This window comes from Phacochoerus africanus, chromosome 1 (assembly GCF_016906955.1).
Source record: "Phacochoerus africanus isolate WHEZ1 chromosome 1, ROS_Pafr_v1, whole genome shotgun sequence".
NCBI lineage: Eukaryota > Metazoa > Chordata > Mammalia > Artiodactyla > Suidae > Phacochoerus > Phacochoerus africanus.
The window spans coordinates 3525133-3542736 of NC_062544.1; the positions used below are offsets into that span (position 1 = coordinate 3525133).

The following is a 17604-nucleotide window of genomic DNA, read 5'->3' on the forward strand; positions in this document are numbered from 1 at the left end:
TACCGGGGCAGGCGGGGCTGGGGGACGCCGAGGGGGGTGACGGAGGGCTGCCGATCTCAAAGGGCCTTTTTCTGCCAGCACGAGGAGTTGGGGTTTTATCCTCCTGTCCCCGTGGAAGGCGCTGGAGTTGGGGAGGAGCCGGGTCACAGGATGAGACCGCAGGAGCGGGGCGGTGGCATCAGAGTAACTGAAGACAGGGACGGCCGAGAGCAGAGGGCACTTTGCATCCCTCGTGGGGTCTCCGCAGGATCGGCCACCTCACTCTGTTGGCCGGGGACTGAGGACCAGGACTGCGAAGGCTGGGCGGCTGGGCGGCTGGGCGCACACGAAGCCCTGAGCGGGTCGCCTTGCCCAGAAGTGAGACGCGGGGAGGCGTTTATTGTCGGCAAGGGGAGGGTGTTACATGCAGTGATAAATGGCTTACTCAGCTTGTGTCTTCAGTGGAGTCCAAAGACCTGGCCCCAGGCCTGATGTCCTCCAAGGTGAACAGCCTTGACCGCAGTAAAGCTGCGACATCCGCTGAGATCCTCCGTGTAATCATCTCAGTGCAGGAAGATTAGACTAAAGGGCAGACACTGTGCAGATCTCTTAGCTTTCAGATGCGCAAATCTCCACCCACTGTGCCTGCTCACTGGTGGATGTGTTAAATCCATCACTGTTGTACGCATTCTTAGTGACACAGTGTCGCAATCCCTCACCTGTACTTCTGAAATTCAAAGACCTGTGCAGGGGAACGTGCACTTGGCTGACCTGAACTTACTTGGTGGCGAAACTGCCTGGAGTTGCCGTGAGACTGTCAGCTGTGTTTGTCCCGCTCAGTGTGGAGACAGGTGCATTTTAGAAACACCACTGCTGCCCAGGTCCTGCTGGGACTCTCAGTGCTATTGCGAAGTCCCTTCCTACGATGCAAAAAAACACTGAGTTCCGAGGTGCATCTGGCCCGAGGATTTCAAACCAGGGCTCGTGGCCTCCAGGCACTTCATTCCCCAGGGGGGTTTTCCCTATCAACCCCACATTCTTTGTTAGGGGACGTAAACCTGGCCAGCGCCACTGAATTTAGAAAGAGCTGCTAAAATTCTAAGACCGTCCCCGGATGCGCCCTTGACCTAAGTCACTGCTGGGAACGATCCCCCGTGGCCGGTGCTCCTTCTCTGCCTCTGCCCAGGGTGATTCCAAAGCACGAGGGGCATCTAGTGGGCCCTCGTGGGGCCGCACGGCTTGTCATCTTGTGCTGAGCGCTTTCCGTGGGTCTGAATGTCACGACCCGAGACCCTCAGGGCTCACGCTGGGACAGTCCTGTAGCCATGCCAATGAGGACCGCTCGTTGGCCGCGCGAAGGTCTCCTCCTTTGGATGGAAGCGTAGAATTCCAGCCTCACAGGGCACATACTGGGTATCCAATAAATATTTGTTACCTCGCCTGTGTTGGCGAGACTGTCCAGACCCCGGGAGGAGGTTCCTGACGTCGCTCCTGTTGTCTTTCCTTGCATGAATGACACGTGACCTGGCGGGTGCCGCAGAGGGTGGGATGTGACAACGTCCTGGGATCCGACGCCGTGGAGGACTCCTGCGGTGTGTGCCGGGGGAATAACTCCAGCTGCACGATGCACAAGGGCCTCTACGCCAAGCAGCACCGCACCAACCGTGAGTCCGCCACCCGCGCTGCCCGCAGGGCTGAGCAAAGATTGAAATGCATCCGCTTGGTGGCTTGGTGGGAAGGCCGGACCGGGGTGTCGTGGAAATAGCAGTCGAGCCTCAGAGCCCTACCCGGACTCCTGGCCTGCTTTGCTTCTCAGACCTCCTGCTGTGATGGGAAGGGGTTGCTAGGTTATTTCAATGAAAATGATTCTTAGAAACAGGGAGCATTACAATTGCTCTGCTCCAATTTTTTAAGTCATTTGTAGGACTCAGGGACCTTGATTGCCAAACCAGATCTCCAGGTTCCAAATTCCGATTCTCAAGGTTTGGTTCTGGGGAACCAGAGGTCCTTAGGGATTCGCCTTGGCCCTCCTGGATGAAGCGCCTCATTCTGCTCCCCCGTTTCCTTGCTCCAGAGTATTATCAGGTGGTCTCCATCCCTGCTGGAGCCCGGAGCATTCGCATCTATGAAATGAACGTATCTACCTCCTATATTTCTGTACGAAATACTCTCAAAAAATACTACCTGAACGGACACTGGATGGTGGACTGGCCCGGCCGGTACAAGTTTTCAGGAAGCTCCTTCAACTACAGGCGGTCCTACAAGGAACCCGAGACCTTGACCTCCCCTGGACCGACCAACGAGACGCTCATCGTGGAGGTAGACGCCCGCCTCTGGGTCTAGGGCTGAGGTTTGGGGTCTGGGGGTGTGTTTGTAGGTTCAAGGCTGTCAGCGTAACTTTGCACATACAGAAAAATTGTTTGTGGTTAGATCGTGTCTCAGCATCAAGACGAATCAATACGCAGACTGAACGGGCGGTGGACTTCTTTTGATCATCTTTCATTACTAGGTGATGATGAGATTTGGTTTTGGTTTTGGTTTTGGTCTTTTAGGGCCGCACCCACAGCATACGGAGGTTCCCAGGTTAGGGGTTGAATCGGAGCTGTAGCCACCGGCCTATACCACAGCCACAGCAACATGGGGTCTGAGCCACCTCTGGGACCTATACCACAGCTCACGGCAGCACTGGATCCTTAACCCACTCAGCGAGGCCAGGGATCAAACCCTTGTCCTCGTGGATGCTAGTTGGGTTTGTGAACCGCTGAGCCATGGCAGGAACTCCGAGGTTTGTAATTACATGTCTCATGCAGCTCCCGTTTTTTTATCATTACCAGTCACCTTTGACCAGAGTCTGCTTCTCTCCTGTGAGCTCTGCGGCCTTGAGAAGCAGCCACTGTGGGTGGCTGTGTCTGTGCAGTTGGGGTGGCATCAGCGTTCCTCTGGGTCCTGTGGAAATGGGAGATGAGAACCCCTCACAGGGGCCTAGGGCCTGGCGGGTGGCCGCACACTCCCCTCCCACGCCTGTGTCCTACCAAAGGCTGCAGAGGCTCACGAGAGCCAGTCGGGCATCTTGCGATAATGTAATTTGTCCCCGTGGGACTGGGCAAATGGAGACAACAGGCAGCAGACATGCTAATTCCTTACTTTTGATATTTCTGTGCACATTTAAAGAACAGACTTAGTTAAAAAATTGCCCTCTCAGCCCACACCTAGGAGTGCCGGTGTCAGAACCAGCCAGATGCCCGCCACCCGCTCTCCAGGCCTCGCAGCCCCATCCCGTCGTCCTCGTATCTTCTCTGGAGGTGCCTCTTCTCCACGTGTCCACCTCCACCCCCCTCCTGGCCTTGAGCTTCCTCCTCTGCCCCTCTGTAAACATATGCACCCTGAATTCTTGCCTTAGTTATTTCTCTCTCAGCATCTTAGGCTTTAGCTTTAATACTCATGGAGAAAGAGAGAGAGATGGGTCAGGGCTGAAAGTGATCCAGGCTTATTGGGAACTGAAGCAATTAGGGTCACAGAGCCTCAGGACGTCAGGCGACAGAGCGGCACAATGGCCGTGCAGTGCAACCACCTGTCCGGGGCTCACACCTGTCCACAGCCTCTTCCCGACTAGACTGGAGCTGTGTTGCCGAGGAGGGACCGTGGTGCTGGGGAGTCAGGGAGGCCCGGTGACTTTATCCACTGGGACCTCACATCAAGGACCAGCGAGGGCTCCAAGGCTCAGAGATGGGATTTCCATCCACAGGCTAACAATGAGGTTTCAATAAAAAGAATAACCTCTCACCAAGACCGGGATGGGAATCTGTTTGGAGGAAAAAGGTAACTGGTCCCTGTGGCTGGGTTTCCAGCTCGGAGGCGACGAGTCCGAATGCAATTCCGTGTGCGCAGTGTGAGCACAGGATGCTCACCTGTCAGATCGTGTGTACTGGTGAGAGATCTTCTGCAGCTGCGCAGTTCGTGTCAGTAGGCAAAAGGCACCTGCACAGGAGGAAGGACTCAGACTTAGCCGTGATGCTGCACGGATGAGACCCACTTAGCTGTTCTGGGGTGTTCGGAGCCTGCTAGGACATGTGAAGGTGCCTTTTAGGTATTGCTTTCTGATTTGCTCTGATGGAGGGGACCGGTGGGGCTCCCTTGAAAACACCAAGGGAGGAGTTCCCCTCATGGCGCGGTGGTTAACGAATCCGACTAGGAACCATGAGGTTGCAGGTTCGATCCCTGGCCTTGCTCAGTGGGTTAAGGATCCAGCGTTGCCGTGAGCTGTGGTGTAGGTTGCAGACGCGGCTCGGATCCTGCGTTGCTGTGGCTCTGGCGTAGGCTGGTGGCAACAGCTCCGATTCGACCCCTAGCCTTGGAACCTCCATATGCCGCGGGAGTGGCCTGAGAAAAAGGCAAAAGACAAAACAAACAAACAAACACTGAGGGAAAGACGCAAAGGCCCTTGTTCCATTGAAGGCTAGGGAGGAAACACGAAATGGAAGGCAAAAGAGACAAGCGTCTATATATTTTTGTGCATGTCCTTGAGTCTAGTTCATTTCCATTTAGAAAGTGAATGTAAATTTTGAAGGGTGGACCGTGCTTGTTTTATCATCATAATCTCTGTTGCTAATACTCATGTTTCAAGTAGTTTAAAACAAATAAACACATTAGCTTCTATGTACTGGATCCACTTGGGCTCGTTTCACTTCTCCCTTTTCCGATGTTGCAGCTGCTGTTCCAGGGGAGGAACCCCGGCATTGCCTGGGAGTACTCGGTGCCGAGGCTGGGGAGTGAGAAGAAGCTCCGTGCCCAGCCCAGCTACACATGGGCCACCATCCGCTCGGAGTGCTCCGTCTCCTGCGGGGGGGGTAGGTCACTTCCCACAGCTCTCCTGGCGATGGGCACGGGGCGGGGGGCACCTTCAGGCCGTGGGGCACACTCGCCTGGGCTTCATCACATTTCCCTGGTCCTCATCACCCTGGACCGGTCCTCATCACACTACCCTCATCCCCACCGCTCCGCCCTGGTCCCCATCGCTCCGCCCTGGCCCCCACCGCTCCGCCCTGGCCCCCACCGCTCCGCCCTGGTCCCCATCCCTCTGCCCTGGCCCCCACCGCTCTGCCCTGGCCCCATCGCTCTGCCCTGGTCCCCATCCCTCTGCCCTGGCCCCCATCGCTCCGCCCTGGTCCCCACCGCTCCGCCCTGGCCCCCATCGCTCCGCCCTGGTCCCCACCGCTCTGCCCTGGCCCCCACCGCTCTGCCCTGGCCCCATCGCTCTGCCCTGGTCCCCATCCCTCTGCCCTGGTCCCCACCGCTCCGCCCTGGTCCCCACCGCTCCGCCCTGGCCCCCATCGCTCCGCCCTGGTCCCCATCCCTCTGCCCTGGCCCCCACCGCTCTGCCCTGGCCCCCCATCGCTCCGCCCTGGTCCCCATCCCTCTGCCCTGGCCCCCACCGCTCTGCCCTGGCCCCATCGCTCTGCCCTGGTCCCCATCGCTCTGCCCTGGTCCCCACCACTCCGCCCTGGTCCCCACCGCTCCGCCCTGGTCCCCACCGCTCCGCCCTGGCCCCCACCGCTCCGCCCTGGTCCCCACCGCTCCGCCCTGGCCCCCATCCCTCCGCCCTGGCCCCCATCCCTCCGCCCTGGCCCCCATCGCTCCGCCCTGGCCCCCACCGCTCCGCCCTGGCCCCCACCGCTCCGCCCTGGCCCCCACCGCTCCGCCCTGGTCCCCACCGCTCCGCCCTGGTCCCCATCGCTCCGCCCTGGTCCCCACCGCTCCGCCCTGGCCCCCATCCCTCCGCCCTGGCCCCCATCCCTCTGCCCTGGCCCCCCATCACTGTGCCCTGGCCCCCACCGCTCCGCCCTGGTCCCCACCGCTCCGCCCTGGTCCCCATCCCTCCGCCCTGGTCCCCATCCCTCTGCCCTGGTCCCCACCGCTCCGCCCTGGCCCCCATCCCTCTGCCCTGGCCCCCACCGCTCTGCCAAAGTTCTCATCCGGTCCATCTGGGAAGCCCAGGGCTTCTACCCGCAGGGACCGTAGTCTTTCCAGAGGCAGCGCAGAGAGCCGTGCTGCAGAAGGTCACTCGAAAGCCTGAGCCACCCTCTCTCATTCATCTGTGTAAGCGTGTGATCTTAAGGAGGTGGTTTAGTGAACGGATGTCTGCTCTTCATCGAGTTGAAGATTTCTGATGGGTTATTTTGTTATTAGTGATTATCCCAATGAGCATCATTCAAATTATTATATGTTTCATGTTGATGATGAGAAGTAGAAACTTCATGGAAACTATAGTGATATAAAGTGATGGGTATCAAATGGTCTTGTTCAAAAAATTTATTGGACAGAAATTTGCTCTAAGGTCATAAACTTAAATTCATTCAGAAAGTATAAGAATTTTATGAAAGTCGCTGTGAAAATGACAAGAAACCTGTCAAAAATAAGAATTTCGTATGATAATAGACAGCTTTGTCGTCTTAATACCAGGAGAATTTTAAGCCTATAACTAAATTGATGGAGCTAGTTCACTAGAGGAATACTTTTAGCTTGAGCCATTAAGAACTATCTGGTAAAGGGTGGAATCCTTGCAAATTTAGAAACAGAATACTAAGTTCTGTCTGATATTTTAAAAATAGGCAAGTTTCGAGTTCCCGTCGTGGCACGGCAGAAACAAATCTGACTAGGATCCATGAGGTTTTGGGTTTGCTCCCTGGCCTCGCTCAGTGGGTTAAGGATCTAGTGTTGCCATGAGCTGTGGTGTAGGTCGCAGGTGCAGCTCAGATCTGGCATTGCTGTTGCTCTGGCATGGGCCGGCGGCTACAGCTCCGATTAGACCCCTGGCCTGGGAACCTCCATATGCTGCAGATGCAGCCCTAAAAAAGACCAAGAAAAAAAAAAGGGCAGGTTTCCATATGGATGAATAGATTTCAGCTTTGTGTATTCCAGGTTTTAATAATTAAGAAATTAGTTTAGACAGCATATGTAGTTGAGTAACAGCCGGTGATATACACATGAACATTAAACAAAGAAAGGATATAACGGGTGCATAAGGAAGACAGAAAGTGACTCGAGGCCTTTTTAGTAGTTGCTCTAAGTAAATAAGACGTAGAAAATGAAGGAAAAGATATAGAAAAAAAATCTGAAAAGTGAACTCTGTGTACTCAGCACGTTAACTCCTCCCATTGTAAACTAAGAATAAAACATTTAAATCATATTTAAATGCCGACAGTGCTTTCTAAGGAAAAATAAAATCCCCATCTGCACAGGCGGAGAGCAGGTAAATGGCTCTAACGGCAGCTGAGAAGCCTGTGGGCATCCTGCCTGGTGACGGGCACCCGTGAGCTGTCCTTTCAGGCCACTCGGCAACAAAGTAGAACAGAACCACGCTCGTGGGCACCTCGGCCTGGGACCTGGGAAAATTAATCTCTCATCCTTACTGTCTTCCTCCCCGTCTTGTAACCATCCCCTAGGCCTCCATAGCCCACACTGGATCTGCTGGGTTTTAGCTGTGCCTACTTAGGATGATCCAATAGTGTTGGATCAAAATAACCATTAAATCATAAAGCCCTCTAGGAATTCCCATGATGGCTCAGTGGTATGAATTCAGCTAGTATCCACGAGGACTCAGGTTCAACCCCTGGCCTCGCTCAGTGCGTTAAGGACCCGGCATTGCCGTGCGCTGTGGTGTAGGTCGCAGATGCGGCTTGGATCCCACATTGCTGTGGCTGAGGTGTAGACCAGCAACTACAGCTCCGATTCGACCCCTAGCCTGGGAGCTTCCATATGCCACCGGTGCAGCCCTAAAAGGACAAAAAAAAAAAAAGGTAGTAATGAATTACAAACCTCTGATTTGCCTCTGCGTTGAAAAGGCTTCTTCAGACGTGGCTCGTGGTGGTGTTTATTCTCTCCAGCGTCCATCACGCAGTGTCTGTCCAATGTCCTTTCAAGTGGCAATGTCTATCCCAGTCACAGAGAGATCCTCAGACAGACAAATCTTAAAACTGCCTCGTAAATCAAGTTCTCCTCATACTTTTCCAGGAACGCCCTCATCACCGTCTATAGATATTTCCATCTGCAGACTTAAACTTTAAAATCGTTTAGTGGTTCGGTTTAGAACATGGGACAAAATTATACATTAACAGCCCAGCCCTTGCTTTGCTGATATGGAACCATTCATTCATTCATTCAGTCAGTCAGTCAGTCAGTCACTGTTCGGTCAGAAGATGTTTGTGGGTTTCAATCTGGAGCCTCAAACTTCTTTAAACCACGTGGGGCAAATATAGGAACCTTTGTTTAACTCCCTGTGTCTCTGGATTGGATGATGAAAGAAGTCATTGGTACTTTATAGGAAAAAGCCTTGAGGAGTTCCCGCTGTGGCTCAGTGGGTTAAGGACCCACTCCGCTTTCCTGGAGTTGTCCTCCGTCCTCCGCGTTCAGGGTCCTTCAGTGCACAAGCGTCAGTGTCTGTCATTTGCTTGAGAGATGGAGCACGCGTCTCAAGAAAACACATGCTCTGTTTCTGGAATATTTTCCAGTTTTCTGTGTCATTTTGCTTAAATGATTAGTTTCTCTTCCTTTGCAAAAGGAGGGGAAGGCTTACAGCAACAGCTGGAATTCATTCTCTCATTAGAGTTACTGCAAACCTCGAGATCGCAATCTTTGCGACGGAATATTCCTCATCCAGAGACTTTGGCAACATAGGAAGATTTGAAAATGATTCCCCAAGAGCTGGCCAGAGCTGGTTTCTGTAAAAAGAGCAAGACTGAGCCTGAGCACATCACTTATTTTACTCAGCACCTTCCACGGCCGGGGGTCAGCGTTGGGCTCTTCCCGGTTAAAGGATTATTCTCTCTGCCTCTCTACTTTATTCTCGGACTCTTATATGCTTCTCCTGTTGTATCTATTACTATGGATCATTTTAGATGGGCCAGCTTCATTTCTAACATTCCTGGGAACTGTGTGATTTTTCTTTCTGATGCACAGTTGAGAGATCGTGAGCACGGTTGAGAAGTTGCTTTACAGATGTGCTCTCACTCGTAGACATGGTACCTGAGTCTTTGTAAAAGTTCAGCTCAGTGGCTGGGGAGACCTGGTTCCACAGGAAACGCATCAGAAAACATAATTATCTAAAACCTACTGTAAAACTGAACCGGAAAACCCTAAATATGAGTGGGCCTGTGGCTATCTGCATCTTTTTTTTATTTTCCCAGCCTCTTTAGATGCAAGAAAACAAAGAAACATTTAAGGGCTTCGCTTCTCTGTTATTTTTTTTAATTGGGAAGTTAATTGTAAATTAAAATCTCTAGCATCCCTACCACCAACCAACCGCTTTGAATTCCAAATTCATCAGCCCTCAGCGCACTACTGAGTTTTTGGATCCCTGACCATTTCAGTGTGGGATAAAGCACGATGCCTCGTGTCCCCAGGCGACATCCCCATGAGAATCTTGCTTTGGGGAAACGCTCTGACTTGACCTGCCATCCAGAGCCGGGAGCGTTTCCCAGGGTCCTCAGATCCGTGGAAAATTACCTCCCAACCTGCTCAAGGTCTACGTCGATGCCCGGGGGGCTTCCTCCTGGGATGGCGACATCTGCCATCTCCTCTTATGTCGCTAAGGACCCCCTACAGTTAAGAGAATGTGCAGTTGAGCCTGGCCATGTCCATTTTAATAGTGTAGGATTTGGGCACCGGTGGTCCACCCAGCGAGCCCGTACCTTGCAAAGTTTCATGCATGCATCCATGTGGGTCAGTGATGGAGGGCGGACACCTGCAGCCTGAGAAGCCCAGCCTGTGGGCCCAGCCCAAGGCTGGTAAGAATGCTGACCCGACGCCCTGCCTTGGCTTCAGCACGTCATTCTCATCTGACTTAACCTCGGTGGAAAGGCACTGAAACATCCAGTGCATTTCTCCTTGGGAAAATGCAGAGATGGGGGCCAGTGGCAAAGGTATGAGTGAAAGGACACCTTTTGTGTGGGCTCCCAAGTCAGTCTGTTCAGAAAGCCCAGGATGGGGCCCCTGCACGGACTCCTCCAGGGGAAAGAATCGTACCACGCGTCCTCACAGCTCATCCTTCCAACACCTGGATTCTTTTCCCCTTTCTTTGCTTCGATTCTTTTCTGCCCCGGTTTCATTTCTATAAGCTTTCCCAGTGTCCCGAACGTTTCCCGGGTCTGAGGAAGGGCTTTTCGTCAGCCAGTGTCCCCTGCACCTCTAGGGAGCCTTTGCTGTGCTCTGCTCACCAGCAGTCAGCCCTCGGGGGTCTTGACAGCACGCAGCAGGCTGCGGTCCCCGCCACCCCAAAGCAGCATCCCTCTCTCGCTCCTAGCCTGGATTTGCCTCCACGGCCCTGTTGTGCCTGGTGTGTGTGCACGTCGCCGCGTCCTCTCTGGGTTGGGTTCTGGGACAGTGCTGGGATGGTCTGGGGCAGCGGTTGGTTGGCGAAGTTTGCTGTTTGTTATTGGCTGCCGTGTCCTCAGTGTGTGGCACACATCCCAGGGACTGAGTGTGTATTTGTTGGATGGATGAACGCAGGATCTCAACCACTTTGGGATTCACGAATATGCAAAATTCTACATACAGAAATGGTCTGCCCGCTGTCACCCTCCATGGTGGCTTCCCCAGGGCTGCCTTGTGCCTCGAGGCCTTCTGCTCCTGGATGTGTGGCGGGAAGCGGCCCCTGAAAGGGGCTTCCATGGCTCAAAATTCAAGTTCCCTGCCTCCCGCCTTCCCCTCGCTCCCATCAAAACAGAGCTTGAGAAATGGTCCCCAGGATGTGAAGAGTTCTGAAATAGAAAAATGTCCTGAATCCCTTTCCTTCTCAAACAAAACTCGAACAAGAGGTTACAGTGTCCACACGTGCATGTTAGGTTGGCTAGAAAGTCCAGGCCAGAAGGCGACCCATCATGCCAGGGCTAGAACAGGCAAGGTGGGGTCTGGGCCAGAGGGTCAGGGATCGTGTCCTGGCGCCGTCTCTTTCAGACTTGTGACCTTAGGAGCTCCTTAAGCCTTTCATGCCTCGGTGAGCCTGTCTGCAAAGTGAGGATGATAAAGTCATCAGCAGGGTTCCGTGAAGGATGCGCAACTACCCGCCACCCTGAAGGCTCTAACGCTTAGTCTGGCCAAGTGAATGTCAGCTTCTCTTCTTTTCTGTTGATGTTAGAGCTTTGCTTCAGAAACTGGACCGTTTAGGTTAGTAAACTCTTAAAGCCAGAGGGGAATAAAATGACACTGTTCTCGTGGCTCCAGGCAGGGGTGACGAACCCCTTTCTCGCTGTTTTGGATTGTGTGCAGCTGTCTTCAAGATCACGTGTGCACTTGGAGAGGTGCATGCGGCATGTCTGTGCATGTCTGTGCCCACGGGGTGTGCAGGCTTGTAGCCACATGGAATTCGGACAAAGCATGATGGCCCTTCTCCACCAGGATGTGACAATGACCAGTGGCAAGGACTCAGGGGCAGCTCAGGAGCAGTGGAGGGAAGCCTGCATCCTGGAGGCACTTCAGGGGAGCTGCAGTGTGGGTAGCAAGTGAATCCGCTTCCCTCACGCAGCATTTAAAGAGGAGGGGGTTAGCGGTCCTGTAAGGATCCCACAGCCTCATGGATGGAGGGTGCCTTTCCTGGGCAGACTCAGTCACCACGTGGAGTGCAGACCCAGCCAGGGTGTGACAGGGCAGCCTGTGGTCCTGTCCCCTTCAGTAGCCCAGGCCTCCTGACCTTGCAGAGCCTTTGCCCCAAGTTGAGAGCCCCAGATTGTCTCCTTTTTGTTTTTTTAGGGCCACACCCAAGACATATGCAAGTTCCCGGGCTAGGGGTCGAATTAGAGCTGCAGCTGTTGGCTATACCACAGCCACAGCAACACCAGATCCGAGCTGCGTCTGCAGCCTACGCCACAGCTTGTGGCAACACCAGATCCTTAACCCACTGAGCGAGGCCAAGGATGGAACCTGCATCCTCATGGATGCGAGTGGGGTTCTTCACCCAGTGAGCCACAACAGGAACTCTACCACCCAGATTGTTATTCCACTGGTGTTCTGACAGCTGATGTGTGGGGGGTTTGTTTCCCCACCCCCTTGTTTTTTTGGCTTTTCCAGGGCCACACCTGCATCATATGGAGGTTCCCAGGCTAGGAGTCCAGTTAGAGCTACAGCTGCCGACCTACACCACAGCTCACAGCAACGCTGGATCCTTAACCCACGAAGTGAGGCCAGGGATCGAACCCGCAACGTCGTCGTTCCTGGTCGGATTCGTTAACCACGGAGCCATGATGGGAACTCCTGTTTTCCCCTTTCGCACCTCAGCTGCCATCTTTGCATCTATTCTTGGTCATGTACCAGCGTGTAACCTGCCCTGACCCAAGAACTGAGAACGGTAGGTCCAGATAAATGCAGAACCCAAGGTCTTGAGTGTACAAATTACATGCAGAGGGTGAAAAAAAGTCAGAACCCAACAAAACCCTTTGCAACAAAAGCAAAGACACTGCAGACAAATACGAGGGCCATTTTTTTTTTTTTGCTTAATGTTTAGTTTACCATTTTTTTCCTTCAGATGAGGTTACTGGATGGTTGGAATATAGATATAAACACAGCGTAATGAACAGACGACAGAAAAGCAGGAGTTTTGAGAGAGGATGTGGAGGGAATTTGTAAGGGAGGCTTGATCTGATAGGAGCAATACTAAAATTAAGGGACAAATCAGGGAAATGAAACAAATGCAGACATTCTTGGCCAAACCTATGGGTACAGAATTTCAGGTTCTCGAGCAAAGCAAAGACCTTCGGCCCTTGTGGGATTCTCAGCGGCCCTGGAGTAACCATGGAAGTTGGTTTCTCACAGCATGACCCAAAGCCTTCCCCAGCAGCCCGGCCCTGTGACCCCTGGGACGCCCCCTAAGGCTCGGGTGCGAGTGTCTGGGCACAGTCCATGGGGCAGGGCCCTCATGCAGCATCTGCGTCCACGCTGCCCGCTGCCGAGGAGGGAATCTGGGCAGACCCAGAGCCCTTTCTGCTTCTTCAGTGTGTGCGTGGGGTGGGGGTGTGTGCTTTATGGGGCCCTGACATGCTTCCGGGTTGGATTCTCTGTGTCCATCAGCAATTACAAAGTAAATCAAAATAGAAACCAGAACATCAGCTCCCCGTGCTCCCAGCACCTCCCTCCCTGGTGCATCTCTTAGGCTGTCAGTGCTGAGTCTTCTAGGGGCAAAGAGCAGGAAGGAGAAGGAGAGGCCAGAGCAGGTGAGCAGATGGGCTGCAGGCCGAGAGGATGTCGGGTGAGAGGAGGTCGGGTGAGCCTCATGCCCCATCCCTCACTGCCTTAGGATGAGAAAAGACTGCCCAGGATGTCAGCAAGAAGGGATGTGCATTTTTCACGAAGGCTGGAGTCTCTAGGTCCCAGAATTATTTTTTTTAAGAATGTCATAAGCAGGGAATTCCCATTGTGGCTAAGTGATAATGAACCCAACTAGTATCCATGAGAATGTAAATTCAATCCCTGGCCTCGCTTAGTGGGTTAAGGATCTGGCGTTGCTGTCAGCTGTGGGGTAGGTCACAGATGCGGCTTGGATCTGGTGTTGCTGTGGGTGTGGTGTAGGCCGGCTGCAGCTCTGACTCAGCCTGGCAACTTCCATATGCCACACTTGCAGCCCTAAAAGGCAAAAAAAAAAAAACCCAAAACAACAACAAAACCAAATGTCATGAAAGTAGAAAATAGGGAAGACAAATCTTCCTCTGGCCCAGAGTCGCTGCAGACATTTCAACAAATCCTGTCCCATCTCTCCCTCGAACGCGCCTCCCATGTGTGTGCCCTCTTTTCGAAGTTCCTTAACAATAAGCTTTTCCATATTATCACATTCTTTGTATCCTTCGTTTGCAAAGATATCCTCTATATGTATTCAGTCAATAGCTCATTTTAAATGTGGAAGTTCGCAGAGTTCCCGTCGTGGCGCAGCGGAAACGAATGTGACTAGGAACCATGAGGTTGCCGGTTCGATCCCTGGCCTTGCTCAGTGGATTAAGGATCCAGAGCTGTGGTGTAGGTCGCAGACACGGCTTGGATCCCGCGTTGCTGTGGCTCTAGCATGGGCTGGCGGCTACAGCTCTGATTAGACGCCCTAGCCTGGGAACCTGTTTCGAGGGTGCAGCCCTAATAGGACAAAAGACCAAAAAGAAAAAAAGTGGAAGTTTGCTTTCTTGAGCATATGCATTCAAGAATGATTACCATTCTCATCTACCTAAAACAGCAGAACAGCCCAGTTATTTCACCAGAAACATGGGTTTATCAGGGAACAGCAAAGAAGTGCATCTCTGGACATGCGACCTAAGTCAAAACACGGGGGAGCCCAGAGACCAAGGAGAGGAACCTTCTTTGGTAGAGGGGAAGGGCGGAGTCGGAATGGGTTATTGAATAGAAAACAAAAGTCCATTGGAGGAAACTGGGAGTGTGAAGTATAGTGACTTTTCATTGGCTGAGCTGTGACGGTTTCTCATTGGCTGGGCTGTTGCCAAGCGAAGAGAAACTCTCCCCTTCTGCAGGTGGTAAAGTAATAAGAGAGGCAAGGCACCTCTCTTTGTAATGCAGTTGGCATCGGGAGGAAGGGCTTGAGAGCTCCCCCTTCTGGCCTCCTGGTGCCATTTCAAATGAGGTTTCTGTTTATTCATTTTCACACAAAATGAACTGAAAGGGTGAATCCTTCCTTATGCTCAAAGCATTTCCCTAGAAAGGACAAATTATGGCTCCGCTTTTTGGAGCGTACTTAGAAAGGGTAACTTCTAAAAGACCAAGACCTCTTCTCTTGGGAAAACTCTACCCACAAGTAGGTTTGGACATCCTGCCCGCCCACCCCCCCAGACACACACACACCCGTTTTTTTGCTTATGGACACGGAGTTCAAACAGGAGCGTGAGAGGTGAGACAGGGACTTGTAAAGATTCTGATTTTGCTTTCACAAACCTCAGGTGCCAACCAGTTTAAAATCACTCTAGGCAAAATCCTATGGAAAAGTAACCTCGATGCCGTGGGCCTTGTCTGAAGCAGGCCAGCGTCGTCTACACCACCTGAGAACTTGTTAGAAAGGCAGGTTCTTGGTCCCACCCAGGGCCTCCTGAATCAGAACCCTAGGGACAGGACTGGGTCTGCATTGAGAGCTTGCTTGATTGGAGGACTCACTTGCAGTTGTGTTTCTGCCACAAGGGGACTTTGCCACATTGTATGCAAAACCCACTGGCTAATCTAGTGTCCTACCTAGTGACCCAGGCAGCCCCCGGGGTACCTCTGGAGTTCCTGGTATGCCGGGACCCCAGGGAAGACCACTTCCCAGGAAAGAACTAGTTCTAAAAGAACAGCAGTAACTTCACTGGATACTGCACTTACTTTTTATTTCATTTATTTATTTATTTTTGGCTTTTTAGGGCCTCACCTGTGTCATAAGGAGCTTCCCAGGCTAGGGGTCCAATCGGAGCTACAGCTGCCAGCCTACACCACAGCCACAGCAACAGGGGATCTGAGCTGCACCTGGGACCTACACCACAGCTTACAGCCACGCGAGATCCTTAATGCACTGAGCGAGGGCAGGGATTGAACCTGCGTCCTCATGGATACTAGTCAGATTCGTTTCCGCTGAGCCATGCCGGGAACTCCTGCAGTTAATTTTTACATGTCAGTCAGGAGATTTCCCACCAGGGATCGTGATGGCCAAAGGTCCAGGCTTTGTGCTCTTTGGAAGGTGAGTTAAGACAGGTTTAGCGGATGTGGGTGGGAGAACTGAAGGCAAGAGCTTGCCTGGAAAACACCCAGGATGCAAGTCGGGGGCCTGTCAGCAGCCCCCCCTCCCCGCCCCCCGTGATTTTGATCATATGGTCACTTTGTGAAAAAGGAGGGAAGCTGTTCCTGCTAACAGAACGGAGCCCTACTGATCTTTGTAGAGGAACGATTCCAGGCGACACTCGAACTGTCGCAACTGGGAAGCCAGAGGCCTTAAGGACGCCGGCTGTAAGGGGTTCCACGGGCTTCCGCACACACGTGAATGCGGCGTCCATCCTCAAGCAGAGGTTTACGCCCGATGTCTACACCAGCGCCCGCCCGCCAACCCAGAGCAGATTCGCTGCTGCTCCTTCCTTCTGTGACTTTCGCCCCAGGAAGATGCTTCTCGTTCCCTAACTAGACAGAATCAAAGAGTAAGAGACAGGAACGCCCGTGACCCGGAGGTCTCACCGCAACATCCCCTTTCCTCTTGCAGTGTCGTTCTTCCTCCTCTCCCGAGCAGGCTCAGACCTCCTCCGTCTTAAAGCGAACTCTTTCTTCACGCTCCCCTCTTTCCTTATGCGTCGAGACTCTCAGCGCTGAACCTTCCGTGAGCGTCACCTTCACTTCTGCTCCGTTCCCAACCAGCAGCCACCTGCTGCTTATCCTTTCTGCCTCACGGTCCCTTTCATTTCTGAAACCTCTTCCAGCTCTGGCCCCCCCACCGACCCTTTCTCAGTCCCCACCTCCCCGCCTCCCCCCAGCCCTCATCACAGCTCCAGCCATTCCTTCAAACATCTCTGCCCTTGATCTACGTCTGAATGGCCCATTTGGCCCCTTCCTTTCTAAGCACATTCTTGTCCCGGTTCTGCCCTCCGCTTCCTTCAATGCAGGTGTACCCCAAACCCAGCAGCCCTGTCTCTGGATCCTTCCCCGGAGAGCTGGCTTCCCTAAGCTCGTTCCCATCAGCACCACGCACGACTGTCCTTCAGTACCCATCTCTGTGCTCTGCCTCACGCTGGTGCTAGGCTGCTCTCCCATAGGAGCCAATTCTTCCCATCCCAGCAGCAGGCATTGTTTCCTTTCTGCTTCAAAGATATCTCTGGTCTTTCTAGAGTCAACCTATGTTCATGCTTGTTTTCCTAGTTACCCAAGAGTCTGTGGTCATCCCTCTCTAGCTCCTTCTCCCTCTTCCAGCCGTCGGCAGGCTCATCCTCGTGTCCATTCTCTTGAGTTTTCTAGGATGTGTCCATACCATCTGAAGTTTCTCCCTGCTCTAATGTTCTTATCTCTTACTCTTTTTATCTCATCTCAAGTTTCTCCCCCACGATAATGTTCCTATCTCTTATTCTATTATCTTGTCTAGCTGTGTGTGTGAGCCAGTATCTCCAAAATGAACTTAACTAGAGTGATAACACTTGTTTTTCTTATTCCCGACCTTAATGGGAATGTCTCTAGTGTTTAACATAATGCTGACTCCGAGGTTTAAGTACGCATGTAAGTATCTATGTCTGTCTGTCTGGATACATAGGTATAAATATGCACACACGTAAATCCACGCAAACATGCAAATATATTGATGAGTAAGTCTTCATCAGTTGTCTGTTTTAAAGACGTTTTTGTCAAAATTGAGGCAGAATTATCACATGCTGAGCCCTATTACATTCATGGTAACTTTATGCTTGTTTTCTAATCCATTCAAAGGGTGACATTTTTTAGCCAGTTTTCCTAATATTGAGCCATTCTTATATTCCTAATAGGGATCGTTGATGGCATTGGTGATGTCCTTTTTTTCCCCATGTGCAACTTGATTCTGGCCTTTTAATTTATTTTATATGATTTACATTAGTACTTCTAAGTATTACGGAGCCCTAATTTTCCTTTTCATGCTAAAATATACTAAATTTCCTAAAATGTTGGAAC

The 17604-nt window shown here is 52.4% G+C and overlaps 1 protein-coding gene across 1 annotated transcript in view; it reads left to right on the forward strand.

Moving 5' to 3' along the window:
- ADAMTS16 (ADAM metallopeptidase with thrombospondin type 1 motif 16) overlaps positions 1 to 17604 on the forward strand; it is a 166622-nt gene that overhangs the window by 98270 nt on the left and 50748 nt on the right. The window contains exons 15-17 of the mRNA XM_047766755.1: positions 1520 to 1643; positions 2054 to 2298; positions 4688 to 4826. Coding sequence (XP_047622711.1) covers positions 1520 to 1643; positions 2054 to 2298; positions 4688 to 4826 — 508 coding nt within the window. The remainder of the gene's footprint in view (positions 1 to 1519; positions 1644 to 2053; positions 2299 to 4687; positions 4827 to 17604) is intronic.